This window comes from Fringilla coelebs (genome assembly GCF_963513975.1).
Source record: "Fringilla coelebs genome assembly, chromosome: Z".
In the NCBI taxonomy this organism is placed as follows: Eukaryota; Metazoa; Chordata; class Aves; order Passeriformes; family Fringillidae; genus Fringilla; species Fringilla coelebs.
The window spans coordinates 26,471,417-26,493,547 of record NC_140031.1 but is presented as its reverse complement, the minus strand read 5'-3'; the positions used below and the strand labels follow the sequence as shown (position 1 = coordinate 26,493,547).

Here is a 22,131-nt window from a genome sequence, read left to right as displayed (position 1 = left end):
GACTCCTTCACAGAAATGAGAGAAATGCCTTATAAAACTATATTTGCCTACTCAGATGCAGGTCTACAGGGATTTCCTAAGCATGAGAATGACAGTGAGGTTATATGACTATTTTTCCCAACTCTCCTACCAAGAGAGTTGTCCTGGCAAAAAAAAAAAAAAAGCTGTGTGGGCCCAATGTGCAAAGAGCATTTGGATGGAAAATTTCAGCTGATGTTTGACAGTCACAGGCATCTATAAACACAGCCTTTATACTGGGAAATGTCAGGCATCTTCGCAGTTGCTAGTGCCACCATCTCTGCATTTCATTTAAGCAGAATGAACCCATGTCAATGAACTAAGCTTTACCATACATCTGTATGAAATGCTTTAGCTTAGCATAGGGAAAGGCACCTTCATGGCTGACTTTACAGAGAGTGAGCCCGGAGAGAAAAACCAGCATCGTCAGTAAGCAAGGCCCTCTTTAAGTTTATTTACTAAACAAAAAACTTGCTTTTGAGCAATACGGTAAGGGAAAAAAAAAATCGATTCTCTTTGTTCGTTCTTTTATTGCCTGCCCTCCTGTTTCCTTGCCTGGGACAGTACCGCTGCGTGGCCCCGCCGGGATTCTGCCCTACGTCTGGGTGCTGCCCTCGGCCGGAGGGTGCTGCCGCCGTGCCCAGGGTACCCGGTCCCGGCGGGGGTCGGCGGGGCGGCCCCGGCGCTGACAGACCGTGATCCCCCCGAGCAAGTGTGCAGCGCTGGCTCGCCCGCTCCTCGCTGCCTCCAGTTACATCCCTGGCAGGAGCCCGCGGCTCTCGGCTTCGCTTTCCAGGGTTATTTTTGGCCGGGGCCGCCGCCTGCTGATGGCAGCGAGCCGGCGACCCCCGGGCGCCTTGCCGGGCGGGGAGGCGCCGGCGGGGCCCCCGGCGGGGCGGGCGGGGAAGGGGCGGTGCGCACCCCGCGCCCGCCCCGGCTCCCCCGCGACGCCGGGCGCCGGCCGGGGGCCGCCGGGGGCCGAGCGAGCGAGCGCGGCCCCGCCCGGGGAACGCCTCTGGGCTCCCCACCGCCGGCCGGGCACCGTGCGCCGAGGCCGCCGCTGGCCAGCGGAGCCGCAGGCGGGCGGGCGGCAGCCGCCATGGAGCGGACCCCCATCCCCGTGCTCACCGTGCAGACGGCGCCCTACGAGGACCAGCGCCCCACGGGCGGAGGGGGCCTGCGGCGGCCCACGGCGCTCTTCGAGAGCCAGCGCAACTACCTGCCCAACTTCGTGCAGAGCCTCCTCTCCTCCGTCGACCTCCGCGACCGGCAGGGCTGCACCATGGTGGTGGGCAGCGACGGCAGGTACTTCAGCAAGACGGCCATCGAGATCGTCGTTCAGATGGCCGCGGCCAACGGGGTAAGCTGTCCCCTCGCCCTTCCCGCAGCCCCTCGGCGGCCCCTGCCCCCGTCCGTGCAGCGGCACCCACCCTGCCCGCGGGAAGCGCGGGGCTGAGCCTTCCAAATCAGCGCCCGGCCAGCGTGCGGCGGGATCGCAGCGCTGCGCGCCTCAGGTGTCATCCAGCCCCGCACCTGCCCGCTCCTGCGTCCCCCGCTGTGCCACCCGGCCTCCGAGGGGCGGTGGTGGCTCCGTCGGCGTGGTGGCTACCTCTGGAGACTGCCAGCCGTGCTGTGCTGTTTCGCCCCTTATTTTAGAAGGAGGAAGGCATAGGAGCTGAAACATAGGGTCACTCTGCAGGAGGAAATGTAGCAGAGCTAAAACTAAGTACGCGGGAAACAAAGGTATCAAACAAGCACTAGCTGCTCAGAATATTTTAAAGACAGTTCGAGGAAAATGGTACTGTTGAAGGAAGAGGGATTCAGCATTTTACCCATAACCTTAGGAAAAGAATAGTCCTTTTCTGTTGGTCACTTGTTAACAAATTATAAAAGGCAGGAGGACAGCAGTGGCAGAAACCGCTGGTCAGACGGGATACAAATTTTTTTGGTGCAGTTTTGAAAGTAGGAGAAAACTCAGGAAGAGAACTTAGGTCTTCTGCTAGAAGAAGTGAGAACTTACCTCTTCTGCACATTTCATGTGTGGATGTGTATGTACAGAAAACTGGAAACACTACATAATGCAGGTTTGAAGTTCCTACTTCAAAGCAGAGTTGAAACTGCTGTCTCTTGTTATGATGCCTAGACTGATCCTCTGGGTTTGGCAAAAGGAGTGATATAATTCTATAGGGTTTTTCAATAGGGAATTTTTTTAATTCTAAAGCTCAGTACTTTAAAGGCAGTCCTTTCAAAAGATCTTTCAATTTTGAAATGAATCTCCATATGTGTTTGAATTTTCCCTGCTGATTTGCTGTCACATACAAGACCAACCAGTCTTGTATGAATAATGAGTATTTTAAATTTTCTTCTACGATATGTTCTCAACATGGTGATAATATCAAGCAGATGTTGAGTGATGCCTTAGGATTTCAGAGGCTATGTTACATACTGTCTACCTAGTGCAAAATCACTGTTCATGTAGGCACTTGTTAGAGGCCAGGGTTTATGTGGCCCAGGGTGTGGGAGGGCTGTGTGGGGGACACTGGTGAGAGTGGGGACAGTGGCGAGACCAGCAGAGTGGTTCCATCTACAGTGTCAGGGAAGGGAGCGTGCAGGGAGTGAGTGCAGGGCAGAGGAAGTGGAGACTGGTTTGTGGGGAGCTGCAAGGAAGGTGGGAGAGGACACGGAGGAGTGCTGCTCCCTAGCCCCATTGCCCTTCTAGCTCAGTGGAGACAGTCTTACTGGTGGAATTGTGCCTGTTGGCCAGGTGGGGTAAGGTGCAGCAGCAGCTCAAGGAAGAGCCCAGCAGCAAGAGCTGCCCTGTAGAGGCTGAGGTCCTGACATGCTGGTAGGAGGTACAAAATGGGTTTCAGTGCAGGGTGGCCACAAGAACTGAGGTGTTGAAGAAATTTAGGATTTGGAGGAGCAGGAACTTCTCATCCAAGTTATGCTGACTAATTTTTCCTGTCAGCCTGCCTCCTTCCTACTGTTCTGTCACATTCCCCATCTTGGTGGAATATCTTTCTGACCTCAGGAGATTTCCAGTTTGAGGTGATTCTGACACCTTGCTGTAATAATGCTTTTCCCTTTCTTAGTTACTGCAAGTTTCTTAGAAACACAGTTTCTCCCTGGTGCTTTCTGAAGCCAAACCCCAAATGTTTCTGCTCACACTTCTCACAAATTTCTGAATTCATGCATGATTCTCTTGCTAATGACACAGTCCTCAGAAATTCAGCAGCCTAGCTGGTAGGGAGCTATTGAAAGGGCTCCCATTTCCGTTCTAATGTTCTTTTCCCTCTTTAACATCTTCACCCTGGTCACCTTCACCTGTTTCTCTCAAGCACAATGTAAATGCTCAAGTTTCACATTTACTTCATTAGTACTAGTTGTATGTTTTATTTTTTGGCTGTTAAAACACACCTGCTGGGAACATATCTAAATCTCCTTGATAGCATTGTTTAGTGCTGTGCTATATAAATAGGGGGAGAGGAGAAGACTCATGGGAGCAAAGATCTGTCCTTTTGGATGAGGTTAATATAACTATAAAGCACGTAGCTGGTACCACAGGGAAAGAAGTGAATGGATGTAGGCTGGATCTGATGAAATGTGGCGAAGGTTTGATAGGTGCATTGAAAATGTTCAGCTGCCCTGAGTGCCAGCAGTGCTGATAAACTGAACTTTAATCTCCTTGCTGGAAGACACGTACCGAGAGCCATGGCTAGTTGTGCCGGCTGGGTACAAAAATAAAAGTGATTTTCTATTATCATCTGTAAATGGATTGCCCTTTAGAGTTGCTAGGTTCCTCTTGTTCTGACGTGGTGACTCATCCCACATTCCCCCTGTGCTAACAGCCTAGCACGGTTGGCATGGGCTCCAGTACAAGGAATGAGACGAGGTCCCCTGCTCAGTCAGCTGCCAGTGCTTGGCCTGCTTTCTGCTCATCCTTGGTGCTGCTGGCTCGTGGCCCCCAACTCCGGGCTGCAGGCACATGCACCACTGCTGCAGCTTGCACAGCTTTCCGTGGTGGCAGCAGCTACAGGCTGGCCCATGCTCTGCAGCTCTCAGCAGCACGTGTGCCACCAACTCCTTCTGTTCAGAGCCGAGGGTGACCAACCAGGGTTACCACGCAGTGGGCACACAGCTGGTATGGCAGCAAACACATTTGGGTAAGGGACTGCGTGTCATGGGAAGGTGGGAGAGTGTGAGGAAGGCCAGGCAGAGGTCCTGTACCATTCTGGGTTGTGACAATCAGTTTGAAAAGTGGAGGTGATAGGAGAGTGTTTGAGGGTCTGTTTCCTTTTTCACCTGTGTCGTGCCAATAGTAGTGTCTGTCCACCTCAATGTCTGGAAGAACTGAGGCAGAAGGCTCCAGCAGTGGCAGTACAGTTCCTCTATGTATTAGATTGAAATATTCCATTAGACCCACCAACTGGATGGGTTGTCTCATTTTTGATGGAAAGTTTAGGATACGTTTAAATGAGAAGCTGTTATTTATGAGTCTCAGTGGTGGATCAAAAGGCAGTGCTGTTACACTGAATATGGAAAGTCATGACAACGTGCTAGACAGACTGCAGAGTGTTGCTAGTAATGCTGCAGAAGTTTGAGATGGCAGAGAGTTGAGATTTCTGGTTGTCTCCATGTTGGTGTTATTTTCTATGGCCTTTCATGCAAATCTTCCCTCCCTCCCTGGGTCTGTGTGATATTTATTTGCTTCTACACTGAGTGTGGTGTTCATATTCCTGTATTTTACTATAGCATCCTAAAGAAACTAGTAAAACACAGGAAGGCACAGCCCCAAAGATGTAATGTGCTTGCTTCAGGTTCTTTCAAGCATAATTGACTGAGGCATGTGAGACATTACGGGGTAAAATAATTTAAAAATACATTAAGTGATTCCATGGTAATCAGCTGAATTGTCTGAAAAGGCACAGCTGCAAGTGGTAATATTGCATAAAAGTGTTCTTGTAAAGTACTTGTTAGGGTACTTTATTCTTTCAGCTGTAACTGTTTGCTGAGAATCTTCGTTTCTGCTGTTGTTACTAAAAGTACAGGGACAAAATAGCATGTGGCATAGGGACACATTATTAGAAGAGATTTTACATGCCTGTGATCTTGTAGCCATGCAAGTTCTTGAATTCCAGAGATAATCTTTCCATGCTATGAAATTGTCCAAGATTTTCGGAAGGATATTACTGGAACTTTAATTGTGACCCAGCATGTGGGTACAGCTTGGTTACTGTTTCAGATTGTGAGAAATCTCTGAAAACAGGAATTAATGAAATTAATTAAAGAAATAATTAAATGCTAGTTTAATATTTGATTCAAAGTGAAGAGATTCTGAGAAGAGAAGATGACCTTGTGCATTCCTGCCACCAAAATTAAAACAGCAAAGGAAGATGGATAGCGCATTTACACCTCTAAGGTCTGCACTGTCCTCAGGGAGTTTTGTAGAACCACTGATGGCCTTAATAAAAGGTGAAACTTTATAGTAGTCCCTGCAAATAAAATACTGTTATATCATTTATGTAATTTGATTTGTAGGATCCTTAATTTAGAATACTAAATATTGCAGTATTTCTATAGTACAGAAATTAGCATCATAAATAACATTTCAAAGTAGTATAGAAATAGTAGCCTCATGACAAATGCTTAAGGCAAATCAAATTACTCAGATTTATGTTAATGTCTGGCATCCAGAAAAATGGGAAAACTGGTTTCTGCGACACCTGCTGAATGGGAAGAAGTGAAATATGGCAAAGAGATAGTCCTAGGTAATTTGTGCATTCTGAATAATTTAAGTGTTCTACTAATTTTTAAAAATACAGTAGTGTGCTTGAGGACAAACTTAAAACTCACTACTATAGATTTAGAAATACCAAAACCATGCTTGTGATAAGCCTGCATGCAAGTGTAAATATGTTTATACTTGAGTGCCTCCAGATAGATTCAGAGTGTTGTTTTCAAATGTTTTGTAAAACGTTATTGCTGTCGTATTCCTTTTGTTTACTCATACACAATACTGTTTTAAAAGCTGGCAACCATTTCTGACAGCTGTATTTGGAAGATTGAGTCATTGCTCTAGCTTTCTACATGCTTCATAGTTTAAAAAAAGAGAGGAACAATATTCAAAACAAACAATTTCAAGGTTTTTTTTAGATCATATTTTTCTTTTCACAATAATATTTTGTTTGTTTCTTAGTTATTAGCTCTCCTGTTTTCTAGCAACATTCCATAGTCTTCAGAATTATCTGCAAAAGCTCCGAAAAGAGAAGCAGGTAGACAAACAATTATTCTTTTATCAGGGCTTGATGTAGAAATCTGAGATAGAAGAGTGCATTTTCTGCACATTTTTTAAAATTCAAAAGCAGATCCTATGATTCTTACTGAAAGAGAAATGGCTAGACATAATTTGTGATTGGTGAGAATTATCAAAAAAGTAGTTTATGGTAGAAGTTAATGATTTCTTTGTCGTCTTAATTTTTGAAATGAAAATAGTTTACATAATCGGTTTAAATTATAATCTCCTAATCCTTTGCTCTTCTGAAATTATTCGAACCCACACTTTTAAGTAACCATTAAGGTCCTCTTGTGAGTGCCCAGAAGAAGGTCATCTATATAGGAAGGAGCAGCTCCATATGGACAGGAGGCAGGTAGTGGCACCTCCTCTGCTGTTGCTTTGCCGAGCAGACTGTGGAGCTATCAAATCTCCTCCTAACTATGAGAATGAAGTCTGAAGTTCAATTCCCAGTCTGCTTGCAGATGGGGAGTGGGAGGCATTCAGTGTTCTGCCTTTCCCCCTGCCTTTCCCCCTAACAGCCCTGCCCCTTCCCAAACTTCTGCTCAGTAGTGATGGTCGTCATGGGGGTTTATTTGATTTTTTAAAAAATATTGGTGTTATTAAGGAAGTCCAGACTTTGACAATATCCTTTTAAGCTCCATGTGCAGCTGCCTCAGTTCTCAATCTGTAAGGCTTAACCTTCCCTTCTCCCCTTGTTTTTTTGTGTCTTCCTTTGCGTTCCCCAGAAACTCTCTTGTATTTCTTTGTAAATACATTTCTTGTTGGCTCCCAGATTATCTGTGTTAAACTGAAACTGTAGTATCTGCGTAGGGGATGAAGGCATGGTTTTGAAATTGGAACCTTGCAGTGGAACTGCATATAATACCAAGCACATTGAGTCAGTGTTTAATAACACCGCCTGAAAGGTTTTTTTTTTTTTATTTTAAGAATGGTGGGAACTTCCCCTGCTCAGCTGTGCCCAGGGAAACACACCCTGTTCATTTGGAATAGCCAAGGAGTCATTGATAGCTGAAGGAGGAGCAGTGCTTTCTGTGGGGCAGGACACCCAAGGCTGTCTTGGCAATAGAGGTGTAACTACAAGAGACGGCAGGTCCTAATGTGGAGTGGTGCTTATGGTAATGCTGAAAGGCTGCTCCATGAGGGGCAATTCGCTTTCTATTCTCTTTCTATTAAAGCCCCAGCCCTGCAAATGCATCCACGGGGTCAGCCCCAAACTGTACTGATATCTGAGAGGATTTGCTGATTGGTGGGGTTACCTGGCAAGTTTCGGTAGCAGGATGATAGCCTAGTGTTATGCTTGGGAGCTTTGCAAATCCTTATCATTGCTGTGCTCTTGCTTTACTGTCACATCCAGGCCACTGGGGTTAAATGTGCCAGGTTTACAGTATTTTTTGTCGGTGTTCCATGTTAGCATGCAACCACCTCATGGATATTTCTCTGCAAAAGAGTGTGTTCTGTAGCAAGACTCTACCATTTCTATCCTGTACATATATTCCTATTGTGTGTGTGTTTCCATACTAATTTTCAAAAATTTCGTGCTGCTCAGAGTACTTTAGCTTGTTTTTCCCATGTAGATTGGCAGACTGGTTATTGGACAGAATGGGATCTTATCCACACCTGCTGTTTCATGTATCATCCGAAAGATCAAAGCCGCTGGTGGAATTATCCTAACAGCTAGCCACAGTCCTGGGGGACCTGGAGGAGAATTTGGAGTCAAGTTCGAAGTTGCCAATGGAGGTATGTTTTTTAAAAAAAAAAAAAAAACAACAGTGCAGATTGGTATCCTGGAAATGGCTTGTGAGGACAACTAGCTGTCTGTAATTGTGTGTTTTTCATTTACTCTCTTAAAACTGTGAAGAATGTAGGCAACTCTTTTTCTTTAAATAATATAAGTGTATTTGTGTACATGGGTCTGAGAAATGAGCATTAAATGTTCACTGAAGCCCTTGGGTAGCTGTAAGATTTCAATAAACAACTTGCCATCTGGTTTTTACAGTCATTTATGTAGGCATCCAGATTACTGTAACAATTCTGATCTTTTTATAAAGATGTCTATGAGGGAGCTCTGTTTTCCTCATATTTCTGTGTTGCTTGTCTTGGCATTTACTTTAAAGCCTGTAATTGCTTTACATGCTTTAAAGTAGGCAGTATAACTCATTGTCTTGTGTGGAAGAAAGCACACGAGAAACTTGTTATGTTTACCCAGGAAGTAATTTATCCAGGTAGAGAGCTGTACCATTTTACCACTGCAGTTCCACCATTGAATAAGGGAATTTTTGTATATAGCTAAAGTCTTGTTTTCTGAAATTGACAACTAACACGTTATGGGTTCTAAGTTATCTATGTATGTTATAGGTTCTGTGTGGTTTACAATTATAGATCTGTGTACACTTACATAACATTATGTGAGGTTGCTGATGCCTTGTATACCTCACACATGTAGAGTGCTTTCCATCTGAAAAAAAATGAACTGAGATTGCTTATAAAATGTTTCCTTCTCCATTTTGAAGGTGGGAGAACTTGAGATGGGGTGCTTTCTCCCTTCTCTCTTGTGTAATTGAAAAATGTGCATGGTGAAATGAGTGTGATTTTATAAACAGAGTAGGTTTGCATCCCAGAGGGATTACAGGGACTATGTCAGTAAGGGATTTACATTAAGGATTATGTCAGCCAGTAAGAAAGCAAGGGTCACAGCACACATATATGAGAGCTAAACCATTAGATGAATTAGCACTCTATGAACTTTAAAACACCATATGCGTCTAAAATCTGCTTGATAAATGGTTAACAGCTGGTGGTGCAGCCCTTCTAGTGTGCTTTGCCTTTTTAAAGAGAATTCAAAAAGGCTGTTAAGCTTTATGTATGAAACACTCCTCAAACACAGGTCACAAGGTTTAATAAGTATGTTAATCAGCAGGGCCATAATGAAAAGTAGTTGGTTTAAGTTCCAGCTGAGAAAATGTGAGTTAGGTATTAGGCAAGGTGTTTGAACTTAAAGACCGTGTTTAAGCACAGCAACAGGCTCCTAGGGAAGGTTTTTGTTACTCTATATTTTTGCTCAGTCTATTTTAGAGATCCAAGTCAAGCAGAAGTGGCTTGTAGCTGTAGAAGAAAATGTAGAGTGACTGTGGGATCTCCTTAGCCGGAAATATCAGTAGACAATGCATCCATCTATCAAGGAAGATCTGTAGCTAATGGCATCCTCACCCTTTGCATGGGTTTGGATTAGATAAGTAAGAAGTAATTTTGTAAGCTAAATGAAGAGTTAAGTGGTTGGTTTTTATTGTAGTGATTCAGACCATCTGGTACACTGCATCTGAGATGGAAGACACCAGTTTACGTGGCAGTGCACTGCACACAGTGGCATTGCTAGACAAATGGAAAGTTTGTACTGAAAAAGACTTCAAAGACATTTGGGATGGGGAGAGAGAATACAGCAGAGGGAATAAAAGAAATAATTTTTAGAGTAGAAGTGTAGCTTTAATATAAGCTGTGCAGACTCAGATAAGTCAGAAAGGGACTTGCTGCAATTCACATTAAATTGCAGCTTGGACTCAACCTTTGCACTGTATATGGCATAGTTTATCTCGTAATTTTTGCATCAAGCCTGCAACTTTAATTTAGTTGGCAGTAAATCTTTGAAAATAAAGCCATCTTTCAGGCTTTAGCAGTGAAAGTAACTCACAAGTAAGATGTGTTTTCTGTTTCTGAATGATGTAAGCAATCCAGGTCATAATTGCTAATTGTTAAGCAATTAAAGTACTTTGAATTCAAACAAAGATAAGTTTCATTCAGGTAGTGGAGGAAAACTGCAAAACAGCACCACTGTTAAACTGGTAAGATTTCTAAAAATGGTATTTTTTTCTAATGAAATAATGTTGACCACCAAGCTTTATGATCTTCCCAGGTGTGCATTTGCAGAAAGTCCTATGAAACACCAGAACCTGCTTTTGAAGAGCAGGCTTTCTTTTGATGGATATGTTGAGATTCCTTGCAGAGTGAAAAAAGGCAGTCTTTGACCAATAAGCCCAAACAAATATGACTGTGGTTACCTCATCTTTCCTGCCCCTCGATAATTTAAATACTCTATGTCAATCAAAATGTTGTGACTGATGCAGTGTATTTTCATGTTTTATTTTTTTGAAAAATGTTTTAAACCTGTGTTGTAGAGAAAGAACAGACCTTATTTACCACAGTACTTTGTTTTTATTTATTCCATAGTAACTCAAATATATTCAGAAAAATGTTTGCTATAGCACTCATTTTTAAAATACGAAATCTTCATTTTAAAGAAATGACCCACCACATTTTTTTTCTGTTATAGGACCTGCTCCAGACATAGTATCAGAAAAAATCTATCAAATCAGCAAAACCTTGGAGGAATATGCAATTTGTCCTGATCTCAGAGTTGATTTGTCACGCCTAGGAAGACAAGAATTTGATCTGGAGAACAAATTCAAACCTTTCCGAGGTATCAGTGTGTGCTTTTATTCATGCTAAATCCATTGGGTCTAAATGGTAGTATTGCTGCAGAATTATAACAGGTAATTATATCAGCAGAACTTCAGTTCTTTAAGATGCCTTTCTAAAAGTTTTCAAAATACGAGGCAGTATAGAATCATAGAATGGTTTGTGGTGAAAAGTACCTTCAGGTTCATCTTGTTCCAACTGTGCTGTCATGGGCAGGGTCACCTTTCATTAGACTAGGTTGCTCAAAGTACCAAACAACCTTGCCTTGAATGCTTCAGGGTATTGGGCATCCACAGTTTTTTTGGGCAACCTCTTCAAGTGGCTCACCACCCTCACAGTAAAGAATTTTTTCCTAAAATCTAATATAAATCTCTTCTCCTTCAGTTCAAAACCCTTCCCCCCTTGTCATTAACGTGGTTTGCCTGTTTCAAAATTCTCTGCCTTTTAGGTACTGGAAGGCAGCTGTAAGGTCTCTTCTGAACCCTCTCCATGCTGAACAATCCCAGATCTCAGCCTGTCCTCTTAGGAGTGGTTCTCCATCCCTCTGATCATCTTTGTTGCACTCCCTTGGGCCTTCTCCAACAGGTCCATGTCTTTGTGCTACCGAGACCCCAGAGCTGATGCAGCACTGCAGTGGGGTGTCAGCAGGGCAGAGGGGCAGAATCCCCTCCCTGCCCTGCTGCTCACACTGCTCTGGATGCAGCCCAGGACACCTGTGGCTCTCTGGGCTGTGGGTCATGCCCAGCTTTTCATCCCCAAGAACCCCCAAGTCCTTCTCTGCAGGGCTGCTCTCAGTGAGTTTTTCTCCCAGTTTGTGCCTGTGTCTGGAACTGCCCTGACCCAGGCGCGGCGCTTCGTGCTCGGACTTGTGGAACCTTGGGAGATTCTCACAGATCCACTGCTCAAGCTTGTCCAGGTCCCTCTGGATGGCATCCCTCCTGGTTAGCCAGCTGCACCACCCAGCTTTGTCCTCTGCAAACCTGCTGAAGGAGCATTCAGTGTCACTGTTGATGTCATTGGTGAAGATGTTGAAGGGTACTGACTGGTGCCAAGACAGAGCCCTGAGGGAACCCACTCCTCCCTGGTCTCCACCTGGACACAGAGTCATTGTGTCCAAACTCCTTTTCCATTGAATAGTCCATCCATCAGATCCCCATCTCTCCAATTTGGAAATACTGGATGTGATGCCAAGTGTCAAAAACCTTAAAGAAGGCTACATAGATGACGCTGGTCTATCATATATCATCTGAAAGATCAAAACAGCTGCTGGAATTATTCTAACACCTAGCCACAGTCCCAGGAACTGGAGGAGAGATTACAGTGAAGTTTTAGGTTGCCAATGGAGGTAGAGTTTGGGTTTATTTTTTAATAAAGCAAAAAGTCTCATCAAGGGACTCCCCATGTCAGGTGGCCAACCATGGAGTCCTGTTGATCTGCTTCTTGATTTTCACCCACAGGGTCTGTCTGTGTATGGCTGTTTATCAGAGCAGCTCTTCACAATCTGACCCTTCTTTAACATTGAGCACAACACCCCCACCTCTCCTGTCAGTCTGAGAAGACCCAGCCTGTCTTCTGAAAAGCTTGTGGCCCTCAGCTGCCGTGCTGCAGTCATGTAACTCATGTCCCATGTTTCTGTGATTGCAATTAGACCGTAGTTTTCCAAATGCACCATGGTTTCCAACTCCTTTTGCTTGTGTCCAGTGCTCTGTGCATTTATAGGTAAGCGTTATGTTTGTTTTGCATTTCAGGACTCTTAGTTACAGCCTCACCTTTCAGCCAAGTATCTTTGCTAAATGTATGCTTGCTAGTAGTTAAACACCAAACACAAACCTTTTTGGTCTAGGAATGGTTTGCTTATTGAAGACTAATTGATAAAAGAGTAAGTGAGACTCTCAGTTTATTCATTTTTACTCACACTTTTGAAAAGTTATGGGATTTGTACATCCAGTGACTCCATATGTAAAGGGATTGCTTAAGCACATGTTTAATTTTAGGCGTAGTGAATACTTTTATGCTTACAATTGATTTAAAATTATTTAACACCGCTGTTTTTGACTCTTGAAGGAGTCAAAAACAAATTAAGGGGTCCTGACATATTTCAAACTTAGTGTATATTTCATATATTTCAATACATCAACCTGAAACAGTAGAGCTGTCAGGGAACCCTGCTGAAGCAATGCAGTTGGCTTACAAGTGCATGAATAAATACAGTTTGCACAGACTTGAATGCAGATTGAAGGTGCAGAAAGAATGAAAATAATCGAAAAAGTAATTTAAGATACTCTCTTCTGTATTTGAAACTTCTGCTTTTTCTTCAGTTGGGTGAACTAACTTCTGTGAATCCAGGCTACAAGACTCCAACCCTCTGTGAATCAAGAGGTGCTGGAACAACTGAGGTTGGGTTTGGCAGGAGTTAACATAATTTTTAGGCTTTAATCCTTCATGTGCTTTATATTCACGTGTGTGAGCAGCTCCACCAGAGCTGCCACATTTATTCATATGTGTAAAGCTTAGGGCTTACTAAAATGCTGTTAGGAGCAGGACATAGAAGACAAGAAATAATACAGTAAGTGTTTAAACTTCCAGCATTTACCATAGAATTTACTCTTTTTCAAGTAGGTTTTACAGGTAATTTTCCAGCTTGAGTACCTTTTTTTGTTTCTTCAAGCATATGTCACAATCTATCCTACGTGTTTTTCTCAGGCTCAAAAAATATCTGTGTCATTTTCATGTTACTCTAAAGAAGAGCTTTAGTGTGAGGTCAGTGTTTTTGTGCAAAATTGAATGAGATTCTAAGTAATAATTTAACTTACAAGTAAGATATTTCGAGATACTAATTTAATCAGATGAAAAGACATTAGTATAACATATGCTTTTTAATTTAATCAGGAAAAGTAATTAATTCCAAGATGACTGAGAACATGGTTTTGGTTTAGTTACTGCTTTCATTATGACAGACTTATTTTCATGAATTCATTTTTGTTTAATGTTTTGCATCCAAGAGAACTAGAAAAATTGCCGTGCTCTCCTTTTATGAATTTGAATTTCAAGATATCAAGTCCTTAGCAAAAACACAGATGTTGTATCTGAGCCTTTGCTTTCCTAAATCAATGAGATCTCCAGTGCAAAAGTATAGTTTGTTGTCCATCTACAATAAACTGAACACAGGTACTCCTGGTGCCAGAATTCAGAAAATAGATTGTATGTCTCTCTTGTAAGAGTCATGCAGATAGATACTGCTGTCAGGTAGAAGTTGAGTGGTGTCAACTTGCCATGAACATCCTTTTCCTCTGAAAATAAACCTATTCAGCTTGCAAAATCTTTCAGCGGTTTAGTGAACAATCTGTTAAGAGTTTACTTTGATGTAACATACACTCATTAATGTGTTCATTGAAATAGGAGCTGTCAACTTACATTATCTTTGCAGTCTTTTGGCAGGTAAAACTGTTGATCTTTTCAGGGCTTGAAGCTTGATAATAGCCACACTGAAGGCGGAGGAAGCCTTAGACTTTTCCTCTTTTCAGCCATGTGATATAGGGGTTGTGTGCTCTGACTTTAGTTCTGTTGGGTAGAAGAGAGCTAGAAGAAATAACTTCCCTTGGGTGAACTGTAGTCACTTTTTTTGGTGTGATTTTTCTAGTGGAAATTGTGGATTCCGTGGAAATCTACCTCAATCTCCTTCGAAGTATTTTTGACTTCAATGCCATCAGAAATTTGCTGACTGGACCCAATCAGATTAAAATAAGGATTGATGCCATGAATGGAGGTATGGACTTAAGTGCTATTGGGGCAGAATTGTAGGTACACTGAAATAACTTCACAATAAAAGTTGTACTCTGCAGTGGTTTCCCAATAACATACAGCATATAAATGTTGGACTTCTATGTAAGAGAAGCTAAGGGTAATAAGGAAGGATTTGAACCTTATACTAACAACAAAAGCAGTCTTAGTAATGGGTTAGATTTCTTACCAGGCAAAGAGATTTATCTTACTTGATAAATAAGTAAGGACATACGTGTCCAATAAAAGTTTTCTTTCTGCATTGGAAGCAAGCAGGATGAGGTAATCTTGCCATGATAGGGTGGTGAAGTGTCTTGCAGTGTCCAATGATTGAGGAGGTTACAAGGCAGTCTCTAATAAGAGGAAATTAGAAATGGTAGAAAACTAATAATCTGAATAAATAAAAGAGTTAGCTGAGACCTCTGTCTCACTGATGTTTAAAGTGAGCAAATTTCAGCATACTGTGGACAAGTTGAAGGTATCATAGAGGACGGCAAGGGGATCAATGGTGTACTGATATTAAAAAAAATATAAGCTGTGTCACTTGGGGAAATGCAGACCAGGATAAGACCTGTTTTAGGCTACACTATGAATATATAAATAAGGATTGCTGCAGATAATGAGTTGAAGGATAGGAGTGTGAGTAACACTGTTCAGCATTATCTTATGGAAAACAGATTACATCAAGCAAACCAGGTTTCATTCTTTAACAAGTTTACAAAAACAGACCCATTAAAGGAGCTGGACAGACTTAGAAAACTTCTTTGAAGCATTTTATCTAGTACAGCTTGATAGCTCTGAACACCCAGTCTGCTAGACTGTGTCAGAAGGGCAGATGGCGTCCTTTGGCAATGCAGAGGGAGTAGTGAGGAAGGCACTGCCTCTTGTCGGGTACTGCACTGGAGAGAGTGTTACTGAAACACCTTGGAGCTCTCATGTTCAGAATTTTTATATGTTGTCACAAAGATGCATAGTCTGTTTAGGGCTAGAGAAACTAATGCTTCACAAACATTTTAAAGGACTTAGCTTGTTTACTTTATTTGCAAGGTGGCAGAGAGTTGGCTTTATGACCTTGCATTTTGGTGGAGAGATGGATATCTATAATTTAAAGTACATGTAGATTAAGTATGCAAGTGGAATATATTTTTAAGGCTGTACATGCTGGTAGTTTAACATTGGCAGAAAAAAGAGTAATTTGATAGGAGTCCACTTTAGATAACAACCTGAATCATGGTATATTTTATGGAATTAACATCTACATTTTCATGAGAAGAAGTTTCACTCACACAGTTTTACCTCAGGTCTCCGCTGCTCTAATTAGCAAGATTTAGGAGTAAGGTGGGAGAAAAAGAGAGCAGTCACTCATGCATTTTTTACTTCTGAGTGACCTGTTCACATCTGCATCAGGGATGCAGAGTGCTCAGGTAGTGACCTTTCAGTCACCAAATGCAGGTAATAATTATGGTATGTTACAGCATGGAGTTTTAGTTGATCGTATCTTTAACAAAACAAGTATTTTGGAGTTAGTTTTAATAAAATTTTAATTTATTCTCTGCATGGTAGCAACTAAAAATTCTTTGGTGGACAAATCTATTGCAGTTTTCACATGAATTGGAATCTTAAGGTAGGTGTATTTCCCATATGTATTCACCTACTGTTAACTTTCCTTGCTATTATGTGTTATTTAAACACATGGAATAGTGGGGTTTTTTTTTTATTTTAGTGAGAAAAGCTCCTTTACATGTATGATGATTTTTTTACTTAACAATCAGTAAAAGAACCTCTGTGTCTTTCACCATTGTGATTTTCACGTTGAATTGATTATTTTCTTTCTGATTAGTTATTTTCTTTGAGGACAATCACATATTCCTCTGTGAAATAATAGTTTGGGGGTTGTTGCAAGGACAGATGCATAGAATTGCTGAAGCTATGTTTTGTATGCAATGTCCACAGTGCTGTGAAAAATCTGAATGTCAAGCATACGCTTTTGTGATTGCATGGCAGATTTCTGTTTTCACAGTTATGGGACCCTATGTGAGAAGAATCTTGTGTGATGAACTGGGAGCTCCTGCAAATTCTGCCATCAACTGTATTCCTCTGGAGGATTTTGGTGGACAGCCTCCTGATCCAAATTTAACATATGCAACTGCCTTGCTGGAGGCTATGAAAGGTGGCGAGTATGGATTTGGAGCTGCTTTTGATGCTGATGGAGTAAGTATTTAGATCTGTCTTGAGATTCCACCATAGTTGTTATTTTGTCTGGGGTCAAATATGGGGCATGTAAGTATAATTTATCTGCTTTTCAGTAACCCATTGAAGCTGAAAGTGGCGTTATTTTCAGGTACAGATGGTAACATTTGCAACCCATAAATCAGACACATATGTTGTAATTTTCCTCTTCAGATGACTGAAAAGCAAGCAGAATTTGAAGGCAGGATGAGAATTATTTAAGTATCAGGCTGGTTTTGTCTTGTGCTGGCGTAACACTTTTTTCCTTGGTTAGAAGCACACAGCATACAGATGATATAGACTTGTCACAGTAAACACTAACAATGTTAAGTTTCCTTTTTGGTTAGCATCATGAATTAAGGGCTTTTTAGCTAAATAAAGCACCGAGTCATAACCTCTGTTTATTTTAATTTTTTAATGTTGTATTATCAGCATAATAAAAAGCAATGTATTACAAAAGAACTTTCTGCCCTGACAAGGTGGGAGAAAGATTAAAAGGTTCAGAAGAACAAAAGCTGTTTTCTATTCTCAGTAAACACAAAACACTCTCCTACTCCCATAATAGTGTGTGTCATTGGCAAAAAGATTCTCCTACACAAGCATTCTCTTGGCAGAAACAGAGCTGCTGAAGTGACACATGGGAGGCAGAAGCTAGAAATTGATCTGGAGCTTTGATTTGCAAGGCAGGAGGGAGTGATGGTGTGATAGTGAGATTATAAACATGGCAGAATAATTCCAGTAAATTTTTCTGCGCAAAGAGGGATGTGAGTTACCCAAAGCCTGCCCTTTTTCTCTTTACCTCCAGTGGATCTAGGAAAAGAAATTATGTGTCCTCAATACATGGAATTTAGGATGCTATTTTAAATTTGTTTTCTTCTCCAGGACCGCTACATGATCCTTGGCCAAAATGGTTTCTTTGTTAATGCATCAGATTCACTGGCTATAATTGCTGCCAATCTGTCCTGCATTCCATACTTTTGTCAGATGGGTGTCCGAGGATTTGGCAGAAGCATGCCTACCAGCACAGCTCTGGACAAGTAAGATGAAATATTTGTTTGTATCACCTTGGTCATTACATTAGTTATCTCTACTTTTTATTATATAGCAATTTCAAAATTGGGAAGTCTTTTAATTTTCCCAATCTTTATGTGCTTTATTTTTTAAACTGGTTTTAACAAGATTTTGGTTTTACCTAGACTAATTTTTCCTGTTTTTACTTGCATTAAAAGAGTTTATTCCAGTTTGGCAAAGAAGTAAATTGGTAAATCTCATGTACCAATATTGGACTGTATTCTTCCATAAAACTTTATTGTTTTTATTAGTAAATAATGGTTTACAGCCTAATCTGGCAGCCCTTCTTATGAAAGTCGTGGAAGTTTAAAAAAGATGAAGTAATAATTCAGTACTAAACAATTATTCAAAAAATCAGAACCCTCCTCAAACTGAGGATAGACAAGCATCTTGTGTTAGCAGCTGAATTTTGAACAAGCTTCATCCAGGCCTGAGTTTACTGTAAATATCAAGACAAGATGATTACATATTATTGCATTAATATATTCTGTTTGGAAAAGCTTTGGCTAAATCAATTGTGGCTGCATAGCTTTACTATAACAATAGTGACCTGCTGCTCCCCTTAAATGTATCTAATCAGAAAATAGTAATTTTAAAGTGAAAGGTAGGTTGTATGGAAAGGTAGATTGCTATATCTACAGTTTGCCTATTCAGGAAGTTTTGAGATGTTGCTAAACTCAGATAGAGATTGCAGCTTCCTCTAATGATTGACAGAGTCTTTGGAAATATATTCCTTACTTGGGGGTAGATAGTCTAGTTTAAGAAAATACTGTTAGGTCAGTGTTTGATGTGTTTTGTTTATTCTTGTCAGTCTGAAAATCTCATTATCATTACACTGAAATACAATATAAGTAGAATTCATTTTGTATGTAAGCACCATATCTGCATTTCTGTAAGAACTGAAGAAAGAGTGACATTTAAACATATTTTCCTATCTGTTTTTCATAAAGTTTGATAAAAATGTCAAAAGCATGAAGTCAAGTCCCCGTCAATACACTGTGACTGTTTGAATTATATTCTTTGCGATGTTTACTTGACCTTCTGGCGCAAAGATTGTTTCATGGTGATTACTGCCTTATTTAGTTTTGTGGAGCTAAGCCTGATTATTAAATAAAACTGAGCAACTGATAATGATGGAAGGACTTAAGTATTTTCCCTTCCATTCCTACAAATGTTTATCGTTATGAAGTTTTCAGTCTGTATCCAGGACACTTGATTTTTTTTTTTTTTCTATTTTGTTTTGTGGTTCTCCTTGTGTTCTTGAAGACTTAGGAGTTAGATGATGTCGTGTAGTTCAGTGTAGATCATGCAGTTTTCGCACAGATGATGTGGTTCCAAGCCCCTTAGCATGGGCAGGGATACCTTCCACTAGTAGTGCAACTCAGGCAGTGTGGCTGGAGCACTGTGGGTGGTGAGGACAAAACTGCACTGAGTTCCTCAGCCTTCTCCATGTCCTTAGTAACCAGGTCTCCTGTTTCTTTCTGGAGAGAGTCCACATTTTTCCTAGTCTTCCTTCTATCACCAGTGTACCTAGAGAAAGTATTCTTGTTGCTTTTGACATCCCTGGCCAGATTTAATTCTATCAGGGCTTTAGCTTTCCTAGCCTTATCTCCAGCTACTTGGACAATTCATCTGTATTCCTCACAGGCTACCTGTCCCTGTTTCTACCCTCTCTAGGCTTTCTTCTTGTGTTTAAGTTTGTTCATTCACACAGGCTTCCTGTAGTTTTTGCATTACTTCCTCTTCATTGGGATGCATCTCTGTCAAGCCTGTAGGAGGTGATCCGTGAATGTTACCTAGCTTTCCTGGGCCCTTCTTTCCTCCTGGGCTTTGTTGTGGCACTCTATTGAGCAGATCCTTGAGGAGCCCAAAGCCTGCTCTCCTGAAGTCCAGGCTAGTGAGCTTGCTGTGTGCTCCCCTCGCTGCCCTGAGGATCTTGCATTCTACCATGTCATGGTCAGTGCGCTTCACATTCCACACCAGCTCCTCATTGTGGTGAGATCAAGGTCCAGCTTAGGATGTCTCCTTGTTAGCTCCCCTGTCACTTGGAGAAAAAAAAAATCATCCATGCATTCCAGGAACTCCTGGGTTGCAAAATGCCCTGCTGTGTCGTCCATTCAACAGATACGAGGGTGATTGAAAGCCCCCATGAGCACCAGGGCTTGTGAAGCTGAGGCTGCTCCTATCTGTTTGTAGAGGGCTTTATCCTTTTGGTCTTCCTGGTCAGGTGGCCTGTGGCAGACCCTCAGGCTGTAAAGTGGTGTGTCCATATTGTGTGGCCACACTTTAGCCTAAATAATAGAACTGGAACTTTTCCTTAGCTCTATTAAAGAAAAACAAATATGCACAAAACTTAAGGATTTAGAAAATCTGTTCCTTTTCCACTTGTGTGCATGATGTGTTGCTTAAGACTTTTTCAAAGGGCATTATTAAACTTAAAAAGAAGGAAGCAATAATCCAAAGGACTCTAAATGTTGCTTAGAAATGTGACATTAACAAATGGAGCAGTGAATTACAAGAGAATTCACTCAAAATATTTAACCAGTGTTGCATGTATTTGCTAGAAGTGACTGCTGGAATATACTGGTATGGACTGTAGGGAGAGGATAACACTTGACAGGAAACATCTGCTTTAATATGCTCCAACATCAACAGGATTGTGGCAGTACGTCTCCAGACTTCAATTCTCTGGCAGTATGTACTCATAGGCTGGTGTTCTTTTTGTTTTGGGGAATGTGAACCTGTATTCCCTGTTCAAAAAACTATTCTTGTTTCATATCCTTGTATTCTGATTTATCTGATGCCTGCATAACAGGAAAGGAAATGAAAAACGGAGATGTTAGCTAACAGTGTACAAAATGACAATCACAAGGGTGAATAAAAGTTGTTTCTGTAGGAAATACGAAGTTGGGTGTGTGTATAAAATAGCAGTCAAGATGGTACTGAGAAGAGGTTTCTGAGAGAATACTACTGTATTCTCAGACTAGTATCTGATAGGTTCTTTCAACAGCATGTAAGTGCTTTCATTACACTTAGCCTGGGCAAAGCTAAGCACTTTACTGTGCTATACCCTGCCACCTTACATCTGGGAGCCTGTCTCTTAATGCAACTTCAGCACATCAGTGTTCTGTCTGCTGATTGTCTGTCTGTTGTCTGATCATCTAGAGGCAGCTTCTAAGGGGGGCTGTGGTGACAATAAATATTCTGGCTTGTTTGCCTCCTGTTGTCATAGCGGGCAGAGATGCTGTGAGCTCTAACCAGTCTGCCTTAAGGAGAAGCACACCAAGAAGCTTTGCTTATGTCATAGAAACGTTTAGGTTGGAAAAGACCAATAAGTCTTCTCCACGAAGTCATGAAGTTCAACCCTCCCTCCTTCTTGTTCTCACATCTTTGATTTCTTCTCTTCTTTTGCTAAACGCTTCCTTTATTTGTGTTCTCTCTCTTACCTTCTATATTCCCATGTTCTTCCCCTGTTCCTCTTATCCCACTTCCATCCCATTCAGTGTCTCCTCTTTTTCTTCAAATATATACCTCAGGCTACAGCACAGCACATCCCACTTGTGCCTTTGTCATTATTTCCTTGAATTCTTAACATACAAATCCGGCATGGATTTTTTTTTGTCTGTCTTTTCTTGTGCATTTCTTCTGTGTTGGTTACCTGAAAAATTTTGTGCTAGAACCGGGATAGGTGCTGTGTGTTTCTTTTTCTCTGCATGGACACCCTCTCCTATTGAGTTTAAAGGATTTTTTCAACATAAAAGCTTCTCCAAGTCATAAATATGTCTTTCTACATGGTTCATACTGCACTCACTTTGTGACTGTGCTTTTTCAAGTTATGCCAGCCATGACCTTACTCCTTTTATCTTTCTTCAGCAGGATAATTCAGTCTCACTCCCTCTTATCTGAAATAGGCTCACTGTGAATTTTTTAAGACACCTCTGTCAAACTTAGTGCATGTCACATATAAGCAGTTTTTAAATTAGATAGAGCAGAAGAGCGGTTTGTGTTCTGGAATGCTGCAGAAGGACAACTGCATAAAACCTTCATGAATGTAATTTAACACTTTTGAAATGTAATATAAAGTTGGGGAGCACTGTGATTGGAAAGGTGTTTAGGATTTGTAACTTTTAAAGTCACATTGCAATATTAAATATGTTCATATAAATCCTTTGTATACTTGTGTATATGTAGTAAAAAATAGGTTTTTTTCTGTATCAGCTTTCAAATATGTTCTACAGGAAGATGTTTTATTTATACAGATATGACAT

At 41.4% G+C, this 22,131-nt stretch overlaps 1 protein-coding gene across 1 annotated transcript in view; it reads left to right on the top strand.

Annotated features, from left to right (window-relative positions):
- Positions 1–964: 964 nt before the first annotated feature.
- The window catches only part of PGM5 (phosphoglucomutase 5), a 66,418-nt gene continuing 45,251 nt past the window's right edge, over positions 965–22,131 (top strand). Inside the window, exons 1-6 of the mRNA XM_084225292.1 lie at positions 965–1,378; positions 7,888–8,050; positions 10,638–10,784; positions 14,424–14,549; positions 16,584–16,774; positions 17,675–17,829. Coding sequence (XP_084081418.1) covers positions 1,118–1,378; positions 7,888–8,050; positions 10,638–10,784; positions 14,424–14,549; positions 16,584–16,774; positions 17,675–17,829 — 1,043 coding nt within the window. The 5' untranslated portion in view covers positions 965–1,117. The remainder of the gene's footprint in view (positions 1,379–7,887; positions 8,051–10,637; positions 10,785–14,423; positions 14,550–16,583; positions 16,775–17,674; positions 17,830–22,131) is intronic.